The sequence below is a fragment of the Empidonax traillii genome, unplaced genomic scaffold, assembly GCF_003031625.1.
Source record: "Empidonax traillii isolate 1590-97213 ecotype Southwest subspecies unplaced genomic scaffold, ASM303162v1 scaffold39:size2480183, whole genome shotgun sequence".
Lineage (NCBI taxonomy): Eukaryota > Metazoa > Chordata > Aves > Passeriformes > Tyrannidae > Empidonax > Empidonax traillii.
Genome location: NW_020955232.1, coordinates 2,431,192 through 2,449,648, shown reverse-complemented (window position 1 = coordinate 2,449,648; position 18,457 = coordinate 2,431,192). Strand labels below are relative to the sequence as shown.

At 43.8% G+C, this 18,457-nt stretch overlaps 2 protein-coding genes across 2 annotated transcripts in view; both read left to right on the top strand.

Annotated features, from left to right (window-relative positions):
- The first annotated feature begins 32 nt into the window (after positions 1 to 32).
- MRM2 (mitochondrial rRNA methyltransferase 2) lies at positions 33 to 2,337 on the top strand. Its single transcript, XM_027878262.1, has 3 exons — positions 33 to 70; positions 746 to 1,017; positions 1,679 to 2,337. The coding sequence occupies exons 1-3, from the start codon at positions 33 to 35 to the stop codon at positions 2,101 to 2,103; spliced, it is 735 nt and encodes a 244-aa protein (XP_027734063.1). The 3' UTR covers positions 2,104 to 2,337.
- A 1,026-nt stretch (positions 2,338 to 3,363) lies between these two features.
- The window catches only part of MAD1L1 (mitotic arrest deficient 1 like 1), a 344,432-nt gene continuing 329,338 nt past the window's right edge, over positions 3,364 to 18,457 (top strand). The window contains exons 1-9 of the mRNA XM_027878245.1: positions 3,364 to 3,423; positions 4,639 to 4,792; positions 5,581 to 5,721; positions 7,475 to 7,654; positions 8,443 to 8,567; positions 9,256 to 9,337; positions 10,457 to 10,587; positions 11,762 to 11,876; positions 12,436 to 12,497. Of these exons, the coding sequence (XP_027734046.1) occupies positions 4,643 to 4,792; positions 5,581 to 5,721; positions 7,475 to 7,654; positions 8,443 to 8,567; positions 9,256 to 9,337; positions 10,457 to 10,587; positions 11,762 to 11,876; positions 12,436 to 12,497 (986 nt within the window). The 5' untranslated portion in view covers positions 3,364 to 3,423; positions 4,639 to 4,642. The remainder of the gene's footprint in view (positions 3,424 to 4,638; positions 4,793 to 5,580; positions 5,722 to 7,474; positions 7,655 to 8,442; positions 8,568 to 9,255; positions 9,338 to 10,456; positions 10,588 to 11,761; positions 11,877 to 12,435; positions 12,498 to 18,457) is intronic.

The following is an 18,457-nucleotide window of genomic DNA, read 5'->3' as shown; positions in this document are numbered from 1 at the left end:
GACGGGGCGGGACGGGGCGGGCCCGGGCGGCCATGGCGGGGCCGGCTGGTGCTGCTATCGCTGGGGGAAGGTTCGTGGCGGGGCCGCTGAGGAGATTCCGTGTCCCCCCCCCCGCCCCCGCGGGTTGGTGGTGTGGTGTCGGTAGTCCCGGCGCCCGGAGTTTCCCTCAGGAGTGGGTTAATGGGTGTGTGGTTGCTGGAAATGCCGGGTCCCCTCCGGGTAGTGGCTGTGGCTGTGGGTTGCTCCGCTCGGGTATCCCCTTGATTCCTCTGAGGGGGCTCACGGGGGCCGCCAGCCCCTCTGAAGCAGCCCGGGACCGTGCTGGGGTCACTCTGCCGTGTCGTGTCCCTACACACCGGAGCTGTGTTGGAGCGGGGACTCTTCTCTCCCTTCCCTCAAGGGTAATGCGTGAGGCCTCATCCAAAACATGGTCCTTCTGTTGTGGTTGGACCTGACAGCTAAAGGTGCCAAAAATCTCAAATTTGGAGTCTTCTTTTTAGAATCACACAATTGTTAGTGTTGAAAGGGACCTCTGGAGTTCAATCATCCAGTCCAACCCCCGTGCCGAGGCAGGTTCACCTGGACACAGGAACACAATCAGGTGGGATTTAAATGTCTCTGGAGAGGGAAACTCCACGACCTCCCTGGGCAGCCTGTAGTCGAGGTTGGAATTAATTACTATAGAGACTTCTGAAATACATAGTCATCATGTACTAACCAGTTACTTGCCTTTCTTCCCGGGCAGATGTTGGCGTTTGGTGAGCAGATGTCTGCACACCACAGTCAGGTTTCTGAAGAAAACTGGAACCGAGCAGCTGTGGTTGGAGCGGCACTTGAAGGATCCCTTTGTCAAGGCGTCGAAGCAGCAGCATTACCGTTGCAGAAGTGCCTTCAAACTACTGGAGATCGATGACAAGCTTCATATTCTTCGGCCGGGACTTTCTGTTCTCGACTGTGGAGCAGCACCTGGTGCTTGGAGCCAGGTCGCTGTACAGAGGGTCAATGCCTTGGGTACTGGTACGTGCTTGTTTTTGGCAGGCAAGGATGGGGATGACACTCTTCTTGAAGTGTATGAGAAATCTATGAGATACTATGAAATCTAAGAAACCCCACGGTGGGAGCGGTGTGGGGAAGGAACGTGGGTGCTTGGCAAATGCCAGAGTCACTGATACAAACGTGAGGTGTGTGCCTAGTGAATCTTCAGATGGTCTGAAGAAATTGTATTTGTGAAATAAAATCATACCATGTGGTATTAGTGTTCTGATTAGCTGTTGTGGGGAAGATCCCCTCATCCAGTTCTGAAATCAGTTTGGCCTCCAGCAGTTACCTCTGCTTATCTGATTTTTTTATTTCCATTCTAGAAAAATGGAAGTAAACACTGTGCCTGGTTTACATGGTTTCAGCCATTAATACCTACAAGATAAGGTATTATCATCTGTACCATTGTCCAGGACTGTCAGCCTTGAAACAGCAGCAGAAAAACAAGAAAAATCCCCTTTTGCTTATCCAAAGCAGCTGAGTTTTCATGTCTGGAATAGATTAGCTTATGGCAAACCCTCCATCCAGATGCACCCAGCAAACTGCCAGGGGACAGGAAGGCAGTTTTGTTTCCTGAGCTCAGGTATGTGCAGGTTGTTTGCAGCCACTGTGAGTGTTTGTGTGTCCTTCCTCCTCACAGATCCTGCTGTCCCCACTGGCTTCGTCCTCGGCGTCGACCTCCTGCAGATTGCCCCTCTGGAAGGAGCAGTTTTCCTGTCGAAGACTGACATTGCAGACCCCAGCATGCTGGGGACAATCCAGAGCCTGCTTCCCGCCGGGAAGGCGGACGTTATCCTGAGCGACATGGCACCTAACGCCACGGGAATCAAGGAACTGGATCACCAGAGGGTGATCAGTCTGTGCTTGGGCCTCCTGAACCTGTCCCAAAGCATTCTAAAGCCAAAGGGAACGATGCTCTGTAAGTTCTGGGATGGATCTGAGGCCCGTCTTCTGCAAAACAGACTGAAGGAGCAGTTCCAGGACGTGAGAACTATAAAGCCTCAGGCCAGTCGGAAGGAGTCTGCAGAATCTTATTACTTGGCAAGGCTGTACAAAGGGAAATGAAAGTTGGGAACTGCAGATTCTCAAACACTGATTGGAAATCTGAATTTTGGTAGGTGTCTGAAGAAAAATCCCACCGTGGAGACCCTGGGAAAACCTGCCACGATTCTCACAAAGTCCATCATGCTTTTCGAATATCTGTGGAGGAAATGGTTGGGATTAGAGAGGAATAATCTGAAAGGAAACCTCTGGGAGTGGCGTAATGGAAACAAATAAAATGGTGTTATTGTGAGTTTTCAATATGTGCTTGAAGATCATTGCCCTGTTAATGTCATACATGAGATGGACCATAAAGGGGTTTGTCAGAATCAGAGGGAACAGTGAGGGGACTTTGAACCTATTTAGTGGCTCATAAAAGCTGGTGCAATTTATTAGCACAGATAAAAATAGAAAATGTTTCTGTGCGCGTCAGGGTCTGCATCCTCAGGTTGGCATCTGTAACCCAGCAGCGCAGGAGAAACGGCTGGCTCGGGAATGTTCAGCCCAATGGCTCTGCTGCCCTTCCTGTGGACACAGGCTATATTTAGGAATTGCTGCTTCATGGCACTCAGAAATCCAGTGGCAGGGGGGTCGGGTCATTGCTGTGCAGATCATTTCAGTCATGTTTCAGGTGCGACCTGTGGTGGTTCCCAGGTGAAATGAGAAGATGAGGTGTGATTCTCCCAGACAGGGAGAATAACTGATTGAATTGCCAGAAATATGTATGCACAAATAAATTTACCCACTGCCTTATCTGGAAATGGCAACTTTTATAGTAAATAGTGCTTTTTCCAGGCTGACTGTGGCATGGGTTATACAAGGAGCTGGGAGCACTGGGTAGTTTTAAGGCTTCCAAATCGTAAACAGCTCTTTTGGGACTGCTGACAGATTTATTCGTTTTAAGTGATTTGAAACCTTCCAATCTGGATTTCCTTACTGAAAGGGAGTGTGTGGCAGTGTCAAGCCAACAGCGTAAACTGGGGAGCAGCATGTTGGGTAGTAAAAAAAAAAAAAATTAAGTCAGTCGCTCCTTGAAAAATATTATGACCTGGGATTCGCAGTGGGAATGGGAGCCGGCAGAGCATGTGCCTTCTCCTCTGCTCCTCCGGCTGCAGCTGCAGAGGGGCCGGGGGGCTCTGACCGAGCAGGAGGGCGCAAGGGGATTTTTGGGGAGTGGAGGGGGGCGAGTTGCCAAGAGGCCGAGCGGGGAGGAATTACGGTAGGGCGGGAGTGCGCGCCTAGTCCCGTCCTTACGGCGGGCAGTTCTCGCGAGAGCGGGGCGGGGCGTTCCCGTGAGATCCCGTGGCCGGGGCGAGGAGGGAGATCCAAGCGGGGCGCGCGCCGGTGAGCGGGGATGGATGGGGATGGATAGGGATGGATGGATCCCACCGGTCCCACCCCGCTCATGCCCTCCTGCAGCCGCGCGGCCGAGCCCCCGAGCACCCCCGTGCCCGCCGCTGCCGGGCTGGGGGGGGTCCCCGGGAACCCTGAGGGTCCCTCGGCCGCGGGGGTTTCTGAGCCCGCGATTCCTCGTTTTCAGTGGGGTTGAGGACAGGCTTGCCTGCCTCAGGCCCCCTGTGGGCAGGGCGCTCTCCGTGATTCGTGTGTGCGTGGTTTGAATAAGCGCGTTCTCCCGGGTTTTGGCTGCTCTGCCGCCCGGGGGCTGCTGTTACGCCCCCTCTTCGCGATGATACAAATCCAAGGAATAACCGAGAGTGCGGGAGCCTGCAGGTGGCTCCAGGAGCGTGTCCCCCGGCGCCACAAGCCCTGTGAGTGTTGTGGCTGCCTTTCGTGATCCTGGGCTTTATGGAGCGCGCAGTCACTGCAGGGACTCCCCTGAAGGCTCCCCGAAGTCTCCTGGGAAGCCTCGCTGGCGTTCCGGAGCTGCAGGCCTGGTTGGTCTTCGGTCCCTCTGAGTCTGATGGGTTTGCAGAAACTCTTAACATGAACGAGGAGATGCGGTTTTACTCACAGAAGGGGTCTGTGAACTGGGGAAGACTTGTTGCTGGAAGTTGGTGCTTCCAGAGTGCTTTTGGGAAGCCAGGAGCAAGTTGAGTGGAAGGAAGGGTTTGCTGCTAATGTGGAATTAGTTCTCCTCCCCCATCAGCTTCAAACATTTGGGGGAAGAGTAATGAGTTCTGTTTATTATAGTTGCCTGCTGTAGGTTCTTCTGTCCTACAATATTAAGTTGTCTTGCAGAAAAGAAAATTCAATTTTGTACAGCTTGTGACAGCTTTTATTTGTACGTTTATAGGCCAAGATTCAGGGGAGAATGTATTTAAATAAAATCAGACCATTTTGTGTAGAAAGCTCGGGGAAGAACAGCCTGCCTTGCATCAGTTTCTCATGTCAGAGACCTGTGACTCCAGCCTAGGTCGGGTCGTGTTTTCTCTGGGTTGGGATGCACCTGCAGTGCTTTGCAGGTTGATTTTATCTGGTAAATTGGAAGGCCTTGCACTGAGTGTTTCCTCAGGACAGTGGTGTGTCTCTCCTCAGCAGAGCAGCCAGGATACAGCAGCGTGCTCTGGTTTGCTCATGTCTATTTCTGTCCATTTCCACAGCCATGGAGGACTTGGAAAATAACACCACGGTCTTCTCCACCCTCAAATCCCTCAACCACTTTATATCTCAGCGAATGGAGGGGGTGTCTGGGCTGGCCACACCAGGACCATCTCAGAGCTCCTTGCAGATCCAGTACCAGCAGAGGATGCAGGTGAGGTGTCCTCATCAGTGTGCTCCTTTTGATTCCAGGAATCAGGATTTATTTCATTCAGATCTGACCATTCTTTCTGAAGCTGATGTTCACACAAGCTCACTAATGGAATCTTGCTTTTGGTCAACATTCTGAAATATTTTCCAGAAAATATTTAATTTTTTTAAAGTGTCAGGCATACTTATTTCTGCTTTGTAAAAGAATAAGAAAGGTGCTTTGAAATTATTCCCTGCAAGTTCTATCTGTGAACCAGCTCAGGTAATTAAATTGTAAGTTATTTTCATTTTGCTGAACAGAGGAGCTTTAGATCTGTTAACATTTTTCTAGTGAGACAGTTTGTTACCTTTTTTTTTTTCATAATGAGGTTTCTTTGCCTGGACACATAGAGCAGTGTGGCTTTGATATGCAAACAGTTTGTGTCCACTTCTGTTTGCATCCACCTTTGTGTTTTACTTTTTTTTTTCCTCTTAGCTGCTTCATGCTCATAATGGATCATCTTGGATCCTGAGGACTGTTTATTAGGCTGGAATGAAGTTTCTCTCTTCTTTATCCTAATTTCTATTTCAGTCTATAGGTATAAAATAAGCTTGCTTTTTTTAAAAGGGTGTGGTTCCCCAGCTGCAGCTGGTGTGAGAAGTACCACAAATTTGGTGATGGTTTCCTGGTGCTTTGTAAAATGGCACATAAATGTCAGCTGAAGCAGCACAGGGTGGGGGGCACCACCCAGCCTTATTATTGCTGTGCTGTTAACTGGGTGCAATGTCCCTTTCCACACATGAACCGGCCAGCTGGAAGAGCAAGCTGGGCAGATCCACTCCAAATCCCAGCTGCTGCAGGTGGAGCGGGAGAAGATGCAGATGGAGCTCAGCCACAAGCGCGCCCGCATCGAGCTGGAGAAGGCAGCCAACACCAACGCCAGGAACTATGAGGTGAGTGGTGGTGGCTTGGAATCACAATCACAGGCCTGAGTCAGAACACCTGTGCAGCATCTGCAGTTTGGTTTGGGTCAGGGATATCCTCTCCACTTCTCACGAGCTGTGCTTTGCAGTGGAATGTCTCAGAATGTGCGTAGTCAACTTCTTTTTGGAATGAAGCTTAGCTGAGGGGTGCAAGCCTGGTGTTCTCCACCTGCTAATAGACACTGTCTTCAGAGCAGGGCTTCACTGAATCTGTAGTAGATGCTCCTGGAATGCATTTACTGTGTTTGCATTTACTGCAGAGCTGGTGGTGCTGCTGATGTGGGTGTCAAGTTCCCAGCACCAGCTGTTCTGCTTTACAGATTCCCCCTGCAGTGTATTGCACCAACTTGCTGCTGTGCACAAGAGTGTGAACTTGAAGCCTTGTTAGGTTGACAGGCTCATGATCTGATCACTGGGTTCTGTTAGTTTAGCACTACAGTTATCATGGGTAGCAGTAATAAAAGGAGTTTGCTATTTGTTTCCCCCAGAAGTATTTAATAATTTTTCTCCTAGCTGAATTTAAACTTCTACTGGCACAATTGCAAGCATTTAGTTTGTGTGACTGTAATTAATTGGAATGGCAGCAGTGCCAGCCATGCAGTGTCACACAAGGGAGCCTGCACTGATAAAACAGTGAGCCTCACTCAGGGACTGATAGCTTTTATTGGTTTCTGCTTTTATGCCCACATATGTTTGCTTAACGACCTTACTGGAATGAGCAGTAGATCAGTGGGTCTTGTGGCATAATAAAAGTCTCATATGTGGCTGATTATAAGCACGTTTTGTTGTATTTTACAAGGATGCTGGGTGACAGATTTAGTGTGTAGCTGTGAAACAGCGAGTCAGTGACTAAATTCCTTGTTCCTCTGAAGTCAAGTGATGTGGGATTAAGCCAGGAAGAGTTCAAACTGCAATGTAGCTGAGTCAGTCACAGAAACCCTTGAAATACTGGTACAAAAAAAGGGAGCAGCACTAATCCAGCACTCTGGTAATTACCCTGCTCAGATTCTGTGTTTTTCTGAGTCATGTGGATAAAGGTTTTAGGAACCTCACATTGCTTTGCATAATCCTTGTTTACTATGTAAATCCATGTCTCGATTTGCTTTGATTAGTAAAGCAATTTACTATGCATTTTTTCAACAAGAATTAATTTGTGGTAGGAATAAACCGAAATGGTGTATGAAAGGTGGTCAAAGTGCAAAAATATTTATCGCATTAGTTGGTGAAGCTGTGCATTTAAACCCTGTTTCTTCTCTTTTAAATGGCCTCATACAGTTTCCTGAAGCTGCAGAGGGAAGTTTGTCTTATTAACCCAACTGTTGAGGTCTGAGTTTCTGAAAGCCAATTTGCTGTGCATGGGCCAGCTTTAAATTGGAGATCAGAATGTCTTCTGCTGGAGATCTGCTGATCTGCTGGAAGGTGTGCAGTGGAATCTCTGAAGCCACATTTATATTCTCATAGTCATGAATTAGTGTAAGAGATCTGGAAGACTCTGTCTCTTATTTTTCCAGCTGCATTGGCCTGGGTGGCTCTTGACATTGAGTTGCTGCTGGTAAGATTTTTGTCCTTGCCAGTGCAACAAAGGTTAAAGGTTAAAGCTGTGGTCTGAGGATGCCTTGGTGACCATGGTGATGAGGAATGAAGACAGGAGAAGGGAAAAATGGCTTTAATTTTGTGCTTCTTCCTTCTTATGTCTCTTTGCATTTTTCTTTTACTTGGCAAGCGAGAGGCCGACCGTAACCAGGAGCTGCTCACACGCATAAAGCAATATCAGGAAAGGGAAACAGAAGCTGAAAATAAACTGAAAGAACAAATGGAGATGAACAGATCCTACAAGAAGAGCATGGAGACAATGAGTAAGAAGCTGCAAGAGAAGGAGAGCAAATTAGCTGAAGCCAATGAGGTAAGAACAGAGTAATTTTTAATCCGTTCCTGGCTTCTGATGACTTTGCAGTTCTTGTGAATTGAAAATGCCCTTTTTGATAAAAAAAAAAAAAGCCCAAACAAAATAATTGCAATCACTGTGTTCATCACCTGGAAGTTAATAAACCCTGGTGGTGTGTGTCCTTGCTGTCAAAGTTTAGAACCAAACCAAGCCCAGACACAAGTGAGCAGGTCAGAAGGAGAAGAGATATCCTGGACAAGTTGATGTGGAGAAGGAGGAAAAAAAGTGCAAGGCAACATACAGCACCAAGGTTCAGAAGTCAGGTTACATGACCTGCGAGCTTTTCTTTGGAGTTAAGATACTTAGAAAAAAATCCTAAAAACCACTGGCCTCTAATTCTAAGGAAACTGTAATGCCTCTGGTATTTGGTTGAGGCATTTTAAATTTTGAAACCCAGACAAAATACATTTGGAATGGTTGTGGGATAATTTTTTACTTTAATACATGTACTTATGTTTTATCATCATCTAACTTTGAAGCTTGATATTTTTCATGCAAGTTTGAGGTCACTCATGTAATAGGTAATGGAAATGACCATTTGGGTGACAAATGAAAGCTGCTAAATGATTTTCTCTTACCTTTGTTTGAGGTAAGTTTCCAGGTGTAAAGGTTTGGGAGAGTGGGATTGTTTCTGGATTCAGTGTTTGTACTTTTTAGTTGGAAATGATTTATATCACCATGCATTATATCCAGCTTGGAGAGTCATAACCTTGTGTGTTTCTGCTTTTTTTCTTCCATTAATTCAGACAATCACCGTATTAAAAGGAAAAATATCAGAGCTGCAATGGAATATAATGAACCAAGAGATGCAGATGACAAGCCAAGACTCTCAGAAGCAGGAACTGATGGAACAGCTGGATGTTGAAAAAAAGTAAGCAGGGGATGAATGACTGTAGGGGGAAAAAGGCAAACAAAACTTGAGTCTTGTGCAGGTGTCATCACTCAGAAAACTTTCAACAGCGTTTGATTTCCTCTCTTCAAAGGAGTTCTTTGATCTGGATGTGCAGGTTGTAACTGTTGTTTGAAACGAACTCTGAGGTGCAATTTAATTGTACCTTGAGGAAAAGAACCATGAACTTGAGGTTTGTGATGTCTCATGTTCCTGGTAGAGAGTTAACAGGAGGCACATGGATGGGAAAGGCTGATGTGAACTTTAGGGACTGAACAGAATAAAAATATCAAGGCTTAAATCATAATGGAGGGGTGGTTGAGAGCTACAAGTATGTTTTTCCTTGCTTACAAACTTGAACTCTTCAATTTCAGAGTTGTGAAGGTTTATTTACTCTGAGTGTGTATTTGTTGTTTTCAGAGTTAAGGTGGCTTGATTATTTTTTTTAATTATTTTTCTCTATGCATCATCATTAAAGTGAGTGATTGTTTTTGTCTCTAAATTAGGGGGAGATGATATGACTGAAACTGTATGAGACAAAATCTTCTCTAGCATTAACATTTACCTTGTTAATGGTGTTTGACTACGTTTGTCAGCGACTTCTGCATGCAGGTTGTTTCTGGTACATGGTTTCTGGGTGCTAAGTACCTTCTGTGTCTGCATCTGACAGGAAATGGCAAGAGGCAAGTCAACAAATCCAGACCCTGCAAGCAAACCAATCCCTACTGGCAGAATATGAACAGAAGATTAAGGTAAGAAACTTTGTGACCTATGTAAAGCTTTAGTTTTTGATGTCCTTCAGTGGAGGAACAGAAGTAAAAGGTTAATTTGTCATGTATCTGAGTTGGTGGCCAGCAGGAGCTGAGGTTGAGTGGACCAGGCTGTCTGCAATTAGCTATAACATGGCACTCTTTGCCTTTGTGTCAATTAATTAAAAAAAAAAAAACCAAACCCTTTTTCTATAGGAAGGTGATTCATACCTTGTGCAGGGTTCTGGGGGAATGCTCTTTTTGGTCTTGTGCCACAGCACAAGTTTGCTTTGCAAGAGACTGTTTTTAGAGTGATCTTTTTTCAGATGGTGGATGATGAGCCCAGCAGCTACAAGTACTTTTCTTCTTCCCATAAAATCCTTCCTCTGAAGTTGGGTTTAGCTCTTTAAGATAAAGTGCAGTTACTTGTAAAGCTTTCAAAACCACATTGACTAAAATGTGAGCATGGAGATGCTATGTCCTTCCAAATTAGCATGTAGGTTGATGGGATTGTATGTTTTTCGTTTGTCTTCCTGGCAAAAGTAGCTGTGGGAGAGTTACTTTGGTTTGAGCAGGTGCTGACAGTGGCACTGCCTGTGCTGAAGCCAGATCATTGCCAGCAGGAGGAGACTTCCTCCACTGAGATGAAAGGATGGAAAACAGGATATCAGTCTGCAATACAGCTCTAAATAAACTTTTTTTTTTTTTTTAGTGGAAAAAAATAGCAACATGGTGCTAAAATGCATATTTGTGTTTCTTCTTGTTCCTAATTCTTTTGGGCCATTCAGTGCCCCACTTTGCGCTTCACTGACGGAGGGATAGAGGATAAGAAAATCACAGATTGGTTTTTAAGAGATAGGGAAAGGTCTTTTTAATGATTAGCAGAGGGTGTTTTTTTTATGAACTTAAGGTAAGCAGGTGTAACACCCGGGCTGGTCTCTTCTCTATAAGCGGAACGAGTCATCCCAGCTTTGAGCAGTGAATGGGAACAGATGTTCCTACTGAGTTCCCTTCCGACTCCATTCAAGTCCTTGATTTGCACTTAAAAAGTACAATGCAGAAATAGTTCTTACAAGTTTCAACTTAATCACTGATGTCCTTTTGCCATCCCATGTTTTCTAGGATCTGGAGCAGAAGTTATCCCAGCAGGAACATGATGCTCTAATTGTCAAGAACATGAAGGCAGAACTGGCTCGTTTCCCAAAAATGGAGCGGGAATTACGCCAGCTCAGGGAGGAAAACGCCTACTTCAGGTGAAAGAAAGGTTCAGTTGTTAAAGGTTATCCTGTGCTCTTCTGTTCTTGCTACAGCTGCACTGTATGCACTTCCAAATCCCTCTTACTGTGCTTCCACATGGAAAGTTTAGAAGGAAGTTTAAATATTTCCTATAAATAATGCATATGAACTGAGCAGTGTTGTGATGATTACTCTTTGAGAGGATTTGACAAGATCTGAGGAATCTTCTTGAAGAGAAGAGCCTCCTAGAATGTGTGTTGGTTGTTCTGGGTGATGATTTCTGTTTGTTAGAACAAAATTCAATGTTTAAAGGTGGTGATGAACTCCAGACAGCTTTGGGAAAGAATTCCCTGTAGAGACAAGAGGCAGCTGAATGTGTCTTTAATAACTGGTTTTGCTTATCTATTGTTGCCACTGTTTTAAAGGCCTGCTGTTCCAGCATAATGTTTAGAAAGTGTTTTGTTTGAGTTTCTAAAGTACTCTGATACAGCCCTTGGTGGAGGAGGCTTTCTGGATTTCTAAAGTGGTGGTTGATTTGAAAAATTAAATTAAATGTGCTATGAAATAACTTGCCTAAAAATGATTTGTGTGTGGGTTGTTTTATTTATTTTTTTTAAAATTGCACAAGTTGTCCTGCTAGCTTTTTCTTTTTAACAATTAAGTAGTTTTTCTTGGTTTTGGTTTCGTAGTTGTTTCATTGTCATTTTGAATTGTTTATCTTGAATTTTTTTTTTTCTCATGCTTGTTTTTTTTAATCAACAGATTAAAGGTCGTTTGTTGCTAAATGGTTTTATTTCACCCTTGCACACCTCTATTAAAGTAAAACCAAGCAGTCTCAATGCTTGTTCAAAAACCAGGTTTGTAGTGCTTGCTGTGTTCCAGCCCTGCATCCAGCTGGACTGAACAGTGGAGTTGGGAGTCTTCTGCTACCCTCATTTTGTCAAATAGTAAAAGCAGATATAAAACTTCAGTTTGGTTTGGGCTTAACTAGGATGGTGCTTAGAGTAGACAAAAATAAGTTCAATAAAACTTCAGGGTTTTGTGGAGCAGTGGCTTTGCAGTGAAGGTTATAGAAATGAAACACTGAATATCAGTGTCATGATTTCCTGGTCAATCCGTGTGTATCTGGAAGTTTGTGGGAGGGAATTGTGTTGCATGGATCTTCAGTAGTTGTCTGCCTCTTCACCACAGGGAAATGAAAGAGAACAATGGGTTGCTTAAAGAGGAGGTAGAAGGTCTCCAAAGAAAACTGGAACGCTACGAGAAGGTCCAAGCGCAGCTGGTGACTGTGGAACTGGAAAATGAGGTGAGGAGCTGGGAACACTGGGTGGAGGATCAGAATAGGGGTTTCCTTTATTGCCTGTCCTGACTTTTAGGCTCTTCCTGTATTGTGTTAGTTGAGATGTGATACCTCTTTTAATTAGTGGGCTGGAAGGGAGGCATTCCCAAGCTGAAAAGTCAGCATGAGGGGAATTATGGCAATGAAGGTGTAAAAGGCAAAAGGATTTCTGTTGTTCAGGTGGAGATTTTGTGTAAAGAGCAATCTTACCGTGGTGTCTTCTTTGACCTTTCTATTTCTTCCACATTTCCTCTGCTGGAGAGGCTTTTTGTGATGTCAGGCTCTGCCCAGACATGGTGATGTTGAACAGGTGTGTGGTGAGAACCTCCACACCCACTTTGATCACCACAAATGCTGTGGGGCCACGATGGTGTCTCAGATGAATGACACGGTGCTAGATAAGATCATGAAATCCACAGAAAAAGGAATGACACTGACTTTGAATGGAGGAATCTGAGAAAACTCTGGAAAATCAGCTACTAGAACATTCATCTGAGTCTAACTGTACTTTTTATCTTTGCTTTAGAAACTTCTGGCAAAATTACAAAGCTGGGAGAAACTGGACCGGAGCACTGGCTTAAGTATCAGGTATGTTTTCACAGCTTTGAAGGGAGATAAGACTTTTAAACCACTTCCCTCTTCATCTTCAGATCTCTGAAGTGTTGGTCATGCTTGCTTACTAGATCTTCTTCATATGTAAGGTCTTCCAGTACTTTCTGTTATATATGAGAAGAAAATAAGATATACACTGTTTTAAAGTATCTCTGGGAACTAACAAAGGTTTTTCACCAAGTCAGCTTGACCAGTGTCTCTGAGGCCATGCTTCAGTTTTGAGTTCTTTGAACTTTTTGGGTATAGCTGCATTCAGTTTTGAGATTCTGCTTGTTTAGTAAGTGAATTTCTAATAATTTTAGGCTGTGTCCGGAGGCGAGAATATGTCACTTGTGACAAATTGTTGTAAATATATTTCCTTTGATATCTGGATATCAAATCAGCTAATCAAAATAAGCTGCTAGATCCTGTTGTGACTTTTCTTCCCTAAAACAGCTGAAGAACTGTTGTTAATTTAGTTATTTTGTCAAACCCCACTTCCCAGTGGTGTTTGTAACACCAGCTGGTCTGTGTACTGGTACATAACAGCTCTTTCTGACATCTGGAGCAGTCAAACAGATTTTTTTAAGGTCTCTGTTGTGTTTGTGGTATAAAGAGGGATTGGAAATGGTGCATCTTCTGATCATTTCCTTCCATTGCAGAAAGTTTTCTGAGTAGCTAGGAAGCTTTCGTGTGCCATGTTTCAACACTGCTCTATTTTCTCTAAATGTTTACACTGTCATTACACTGGAAGTAGAGATGCTTCTTTGTAAATAACTGTCTTGACATGAGCACCATAGTACAGATCACCTTTCATGTTGGGTCAGAGCTGAAACCTGTGCAGCAGAACCTCCTTTTGCCACTTGCCTCTTTATTCTGTTCATGTATCCGACAACAGAGCAATGTCTGCGCAGTGCTGGGATTGTTTGGATATGCACATCTGGTTTGGGCCCAGTGTTGCTTCATGTAAAAGGTACTTGTGTTCCAACTCCTTAACTCTCTCAGTGTTTTCTGTTTAATGAGAATAATGAACCTTTTCCAGAGGCAGGCTGGTACGTAGCATGCTTGAGGTTCTCTCCTTCATCTGCTGGGGGACACAGACATTTACAGGAAGATGGAATTGTGCTAAATCTCCTATGGACAGAAATTGTAGGAATCCTTTTCACAAAACTTCCCTATCAGACGTTGGAGTAAAAGCTTTTTACTTACCTCAAGCTGTTAAAGGTTTAACGAGGTAATTTCCCACTGGGAGAGAAATGGAACCAAGTGATTCTGCCTGTTGAAGTCTAATAACTCCTTCATTTAAAATCAGAATATTCACTGTGAAGTGTTAGGTTTTTGATTGGGCCATATTGTTTAGTGCTATTAATGTCGCCTTCTCATACAGAAAGGGGAATTGCTCTTGAGAAAAATCACCTTGTGTATGCAATTGGAGCAAGTGGGACTGGATGACTCCCCCCTGCCTCCCTCACTGTTTTTTTTTTTTTTTCTTGGCTTTTTTTTTTTTTTTTTTTTTTTTTTTTTTTTTTTTTTTTTTTTTTTTTTTCTTTCTTTNNAGTGGTTTCTGTTCACTGATTGCCTGCTCCCAGCAGGCTTTTTGTCAGATTGGCTCACGATCAGCCCTTCCAGTGTAATTTTATGTAATAATACTTGGGAAGGAGGTGCAGCTTTCAGGAGTGTAGTGGTAATCCTACTGTTTTTAGTACTGGTCTCTTTTTGGTGACAATGAAAGAGCGAACTAAGTGTTTATAATGCTTCACCTTGTGGGGGGGAAAACAAGTTCATTAACAGTTTACTCTGGCTAATCTTATGTTTGCTAGTTCTGAATTCCACTTGTAAGCTCCTGGGCTTTTCTCTGTCATAAACAGTGGAAACAAAGACAGCTGTAGCTCTAGAGCATAATATCCCTGTAAGCTGCACAATAGCCAGATAATAAAATAGTACACATCACAGTTATATATGTGGTTCATGTGTATACACTATAAATCTATATAACCTTTTTTTGTGTTCAATTACTTTTGATTTCTTGAGCTTCTTATTACCTACTTTGTGGTATAGTTGGCTATTGTGGATGTAGGACTTTTTTGTATGTTACTGCTACGCTGCCAGGGATTTTCATTCACTTGTCATGTGTTGCTCTGACCTGGTATTCCAGCTGTAGGATTGGTTTCAACTGTAAAGGGAAAAATACACAAAATGTTGAAATTCTCGCTCTGCGAGTAGAAAGTTCTATTTACTTTGGAGTTTACTCCCCTAGAAAAGGACATTTATGCATGGTTCTTATAGGAATTTGTTATTAAGAAAGGGTTGCGTCAAGAAAACAAACTGCTTGTACTCCCATTTCTCCAGGAGGAGCTGATGTAGTTTTTATTTCTTCAAAATCCAGTATTTGTGTTGTTGAGTTGTTGACAGACTTCACTGACAAACCGTGCTAATCGTGACAGGCTCGGTTGTTGTTTCAGAGTTGGACTAGTAGCTTAGAGATATTTTTCCAGGTAATTCCTTGACTGCCGTTAAACATCACGTAATTTATCAGAAAGATATTTCAGGAAGGTTTTGGGTGAGAGGTGCAGGGGCTTTATTTGGGTGACAGTGCGCAAAAGCACCCAGGAGATGGCGCCCGTTCTCCTGCTGCGGGAGAAACGGGCTCCTGCTCCAGCCTGGGGATCTCATCCTGGTGGGAATCCATCAGCGGGGCAGCTGGTCCACGGAAAATTGCTAACTCCTGCTGTCAGAACTTTTAAGATCTGTTGAATGCTACAGTCGCTGCCTCCTTGCCCAGTGCTCGGGGTTGTAACTAGGTATGAAAAAGATTTGTGCTGATTTGTCTTAATGGAATACAGAATAAAGTATTTCTCTAACCAACTCTGCTCATATTCACACCCCATACTCTTCGTTTTTATCTTGTTTAATGGGAGTTCTTCACAACCTGGTTCTTTTCTCCCCACCCCAGGCCTTGGAATTCCATTCTTGGAGCAGCACTGTTGTTGTTCCGACTTTCCCTTCTGCAGCATGCAGAAGATGCCCAAATAAAAAATGAGGGTTCTTGTTCCCTGAGCTATTAATCTAGATAAGCCTGCTTTGCTGCTGTTTGTCTGTGTTTGGTTGATATTGCTTTTGTCCTTTAATGAATTAGGTGATTTTACTACCCATAAACAGATACAGCCTGGAGTACAGAGTGATGCAAAAAGATGTGCATCAGGTATGGGTTAAAGATGAGGCAGTAACTCAGATACTGAAGGCACTTTTAGTCACTGATAGCAGCTTACAGAGTTTAATACTAAATTTGTCTGTGTTTTTCCAAAAGTGGCAGAAGATTGCAAGTTCTGAAAGGTTGAAGTCTGGCTAAAAAGTTACACAAATTGGTGAAGGCTGACAGGTGGACCACAAACAACAGCTTCAGAGGAGTTTTAGTCCAAGCTTTTCTTTCCTTTTTTGACAGAATAAACAGTAATGTGTGAAGTGGGGTTTTCTTTATTTGTTGTTTGTTTTTGTTTCAATTGGAAGTAGTGGCTATTGATGTTACATATTCACCTGCTGGGCTCAAAGATCTTTGTAAACACAGCGGGATTATTTTATATTGGTGATCACATATATTGATCATTACTTACTTGAGTCTTTACTTTTTTGAGCACCATTTTCTGTTGCCAGTGGTACTGTCAGCTCAGACCTGGTGTTTGTGTGTGGCATAAAGCAAAAGATTTTATTCCCAGTACTCCTCAGAATCATTTTAGTCTCTTCCATCACAGGGGCACAGTGGAGAGATCAGATATCTTTTTCTGAAGGGCCATGGAATACAGTAAGGAAATGAGATGAGGCTGATACATCAGAGAGAAGTGTGCTTGGGCTCTCCTGTGGAGTTCTGAGACTCCAGTCACGGGTTTGGACGTTCTTGAGTTGCATCTGATTAGTGTTCTGTGGTAAGGCAAGTCTTGGCCCCCTGGTGCTGATGGCGTGAGGCTGATCTGGAGGGACTCTGAGTTCACTGAAACCTGGGTTTGGAGAGTGCCTGTAGTGTCCTTCAGTCTGCAGGGTGGATCCAACCACGGTGTCACATTAAGCTGCCGTGGCTGTTTGCTGTGCTCCCTGTCCAGGCCTGTGAAGGGAAGTGCACGTTTGACAGGAATTCAGGCCAGTGCTTAAGGACCATTTTCCCGAGGTGGAGCCTGCCAGCTGCAGACAGCAGACACTGATCTGCTGACCTGTCGCCTCGAGCAGAAGTAGTGAACCTGTTAATGCTGACCTGGTTTTCTTTCTCAAACATCTGTGGGCTGGCTGGCTGACAAATCTTGGGGACTAACTTCCTGCAGTGTCTGAGACCAATTAAGAAGAGGAGATAGTGTGAATGTGCATGCATTTCCTCTCTAAGAAAGGGTTTAATTAAGTGGCAGGCATCTCTATTTAGTACAGTGGTTTGCACAGTTGTAATTCATAATTACCCAGGTGCTACACTCAGTACGGGAAGTCCTTCTATGCACATTCTGCTTTTGGAGCTGGGGGAAGGGAGGAGAGAGGGTGGGAAAAGGGAATCGGATTTCTTGATTCTGCATTTAGTGGTGGATTAGTGCTCTTTTTTTTCCAGTGAATAGAAGAGAAGGGAGAATATTGGAGTTCTCTACTTTCCTTTTTGAATCTTGATTAACTATGCTTAGCTACTGTGCGCTCTCTTCCATCCAAGGCATTGAATATCTTTGCAGTAGTGAATGAAGCTCATAATCTTTTCCTTTCTCACAAGGTAGTAATTTATCTTTCTCTGAATGTCCATTATGAGTAAGTGGTTACTGGTTTTAAAAAAAAGAAAAAAAAAATCTGTTGACAGATATACAAAGCAGTGCATGTTGAAATAATTTGAATTACTCATGTTATTCTGGATACTTAATTAACAGCAACCAATCAAGACAAGACTGGGGGTTACTGTTGCTAGTTCCAGTTATGCCGTATTTCTGGCATGATCTCACCATAGTATTTTTACTGGATAGCCTATTGTAACCCTGTGGTCTCTTGTCACCAAGCAAGAAATCAATCTAATTAAAAGCATTTGATGCTGGCTGCCCTCTGTAACTGTACCACTGACCTGAACTAAAGTGCTGATTTCTATTTTGGGGGGCATTGAGGGGTTGGGTTTGTCTGAGTTGGCTACTGGTGGCCCCCAGCTTAGAGCTGTGTCTCTTAAGTGGAGGATAAAGTTAGGATTAGAATAGTTGGAGGATATTGAAACTTCATGTTTTATGCCTAAGTTTTTTATAAATAGTTGTAATTTATGATCTGTGAACAGACTGAAAATTGCATGTCTGCTGTTTACGAGAATCCCGGTGTAAAACAAACCATCTCCTCACAGTGGGAATTCCCAGGGCACCTAATAGGGAGATAGAAACTATGTAGGGGAAAACACTAATTTAAAAACGCCACAACAAACAACAAAAACCAAAGCAACACCAAAAAAACCCACTATGCTTATTAGAGAAACTTTTATAGTTATGAGGTTGTCAGCCTACCTCATGGACAGATTATCGGCCGTGGTCCTCTGTAAGCACAGTATTGCATTTTAGTGCTTGGACTCCACTGAACCTGAAGATTTGAGAAATGGTACCTTATGGTTCTGTGAGCTCTGCAGCTGAAAGAGGTGGCCCTGCAGAGCAAAAAGCAATCTAGAATGGGAAGCAGCCTTCCCTTCCTTCATCAGGTTTCCTCTGTGGGTGCATAAATACTCGTGTGGTTCCAACGAGCAGCCAGGTTTGGAAGGGATGATGAGGGTGATCATTGTTTATACAGGAATAAAGTTTATATGCTCAGTATTTGCAGGACTTATTTATGTATGAAAGATGAAAGCACTGCCTTAGCAGCATTTAAAATCTTCTTGAAGGAGAAATACCTGAACAGTTCCAAAGGGGATCTTTGGTTTTAGAGAGAGTGAAGTACAAGTTTAAAGAGAAAACCGTTTGTGGTTGTCTTGCACT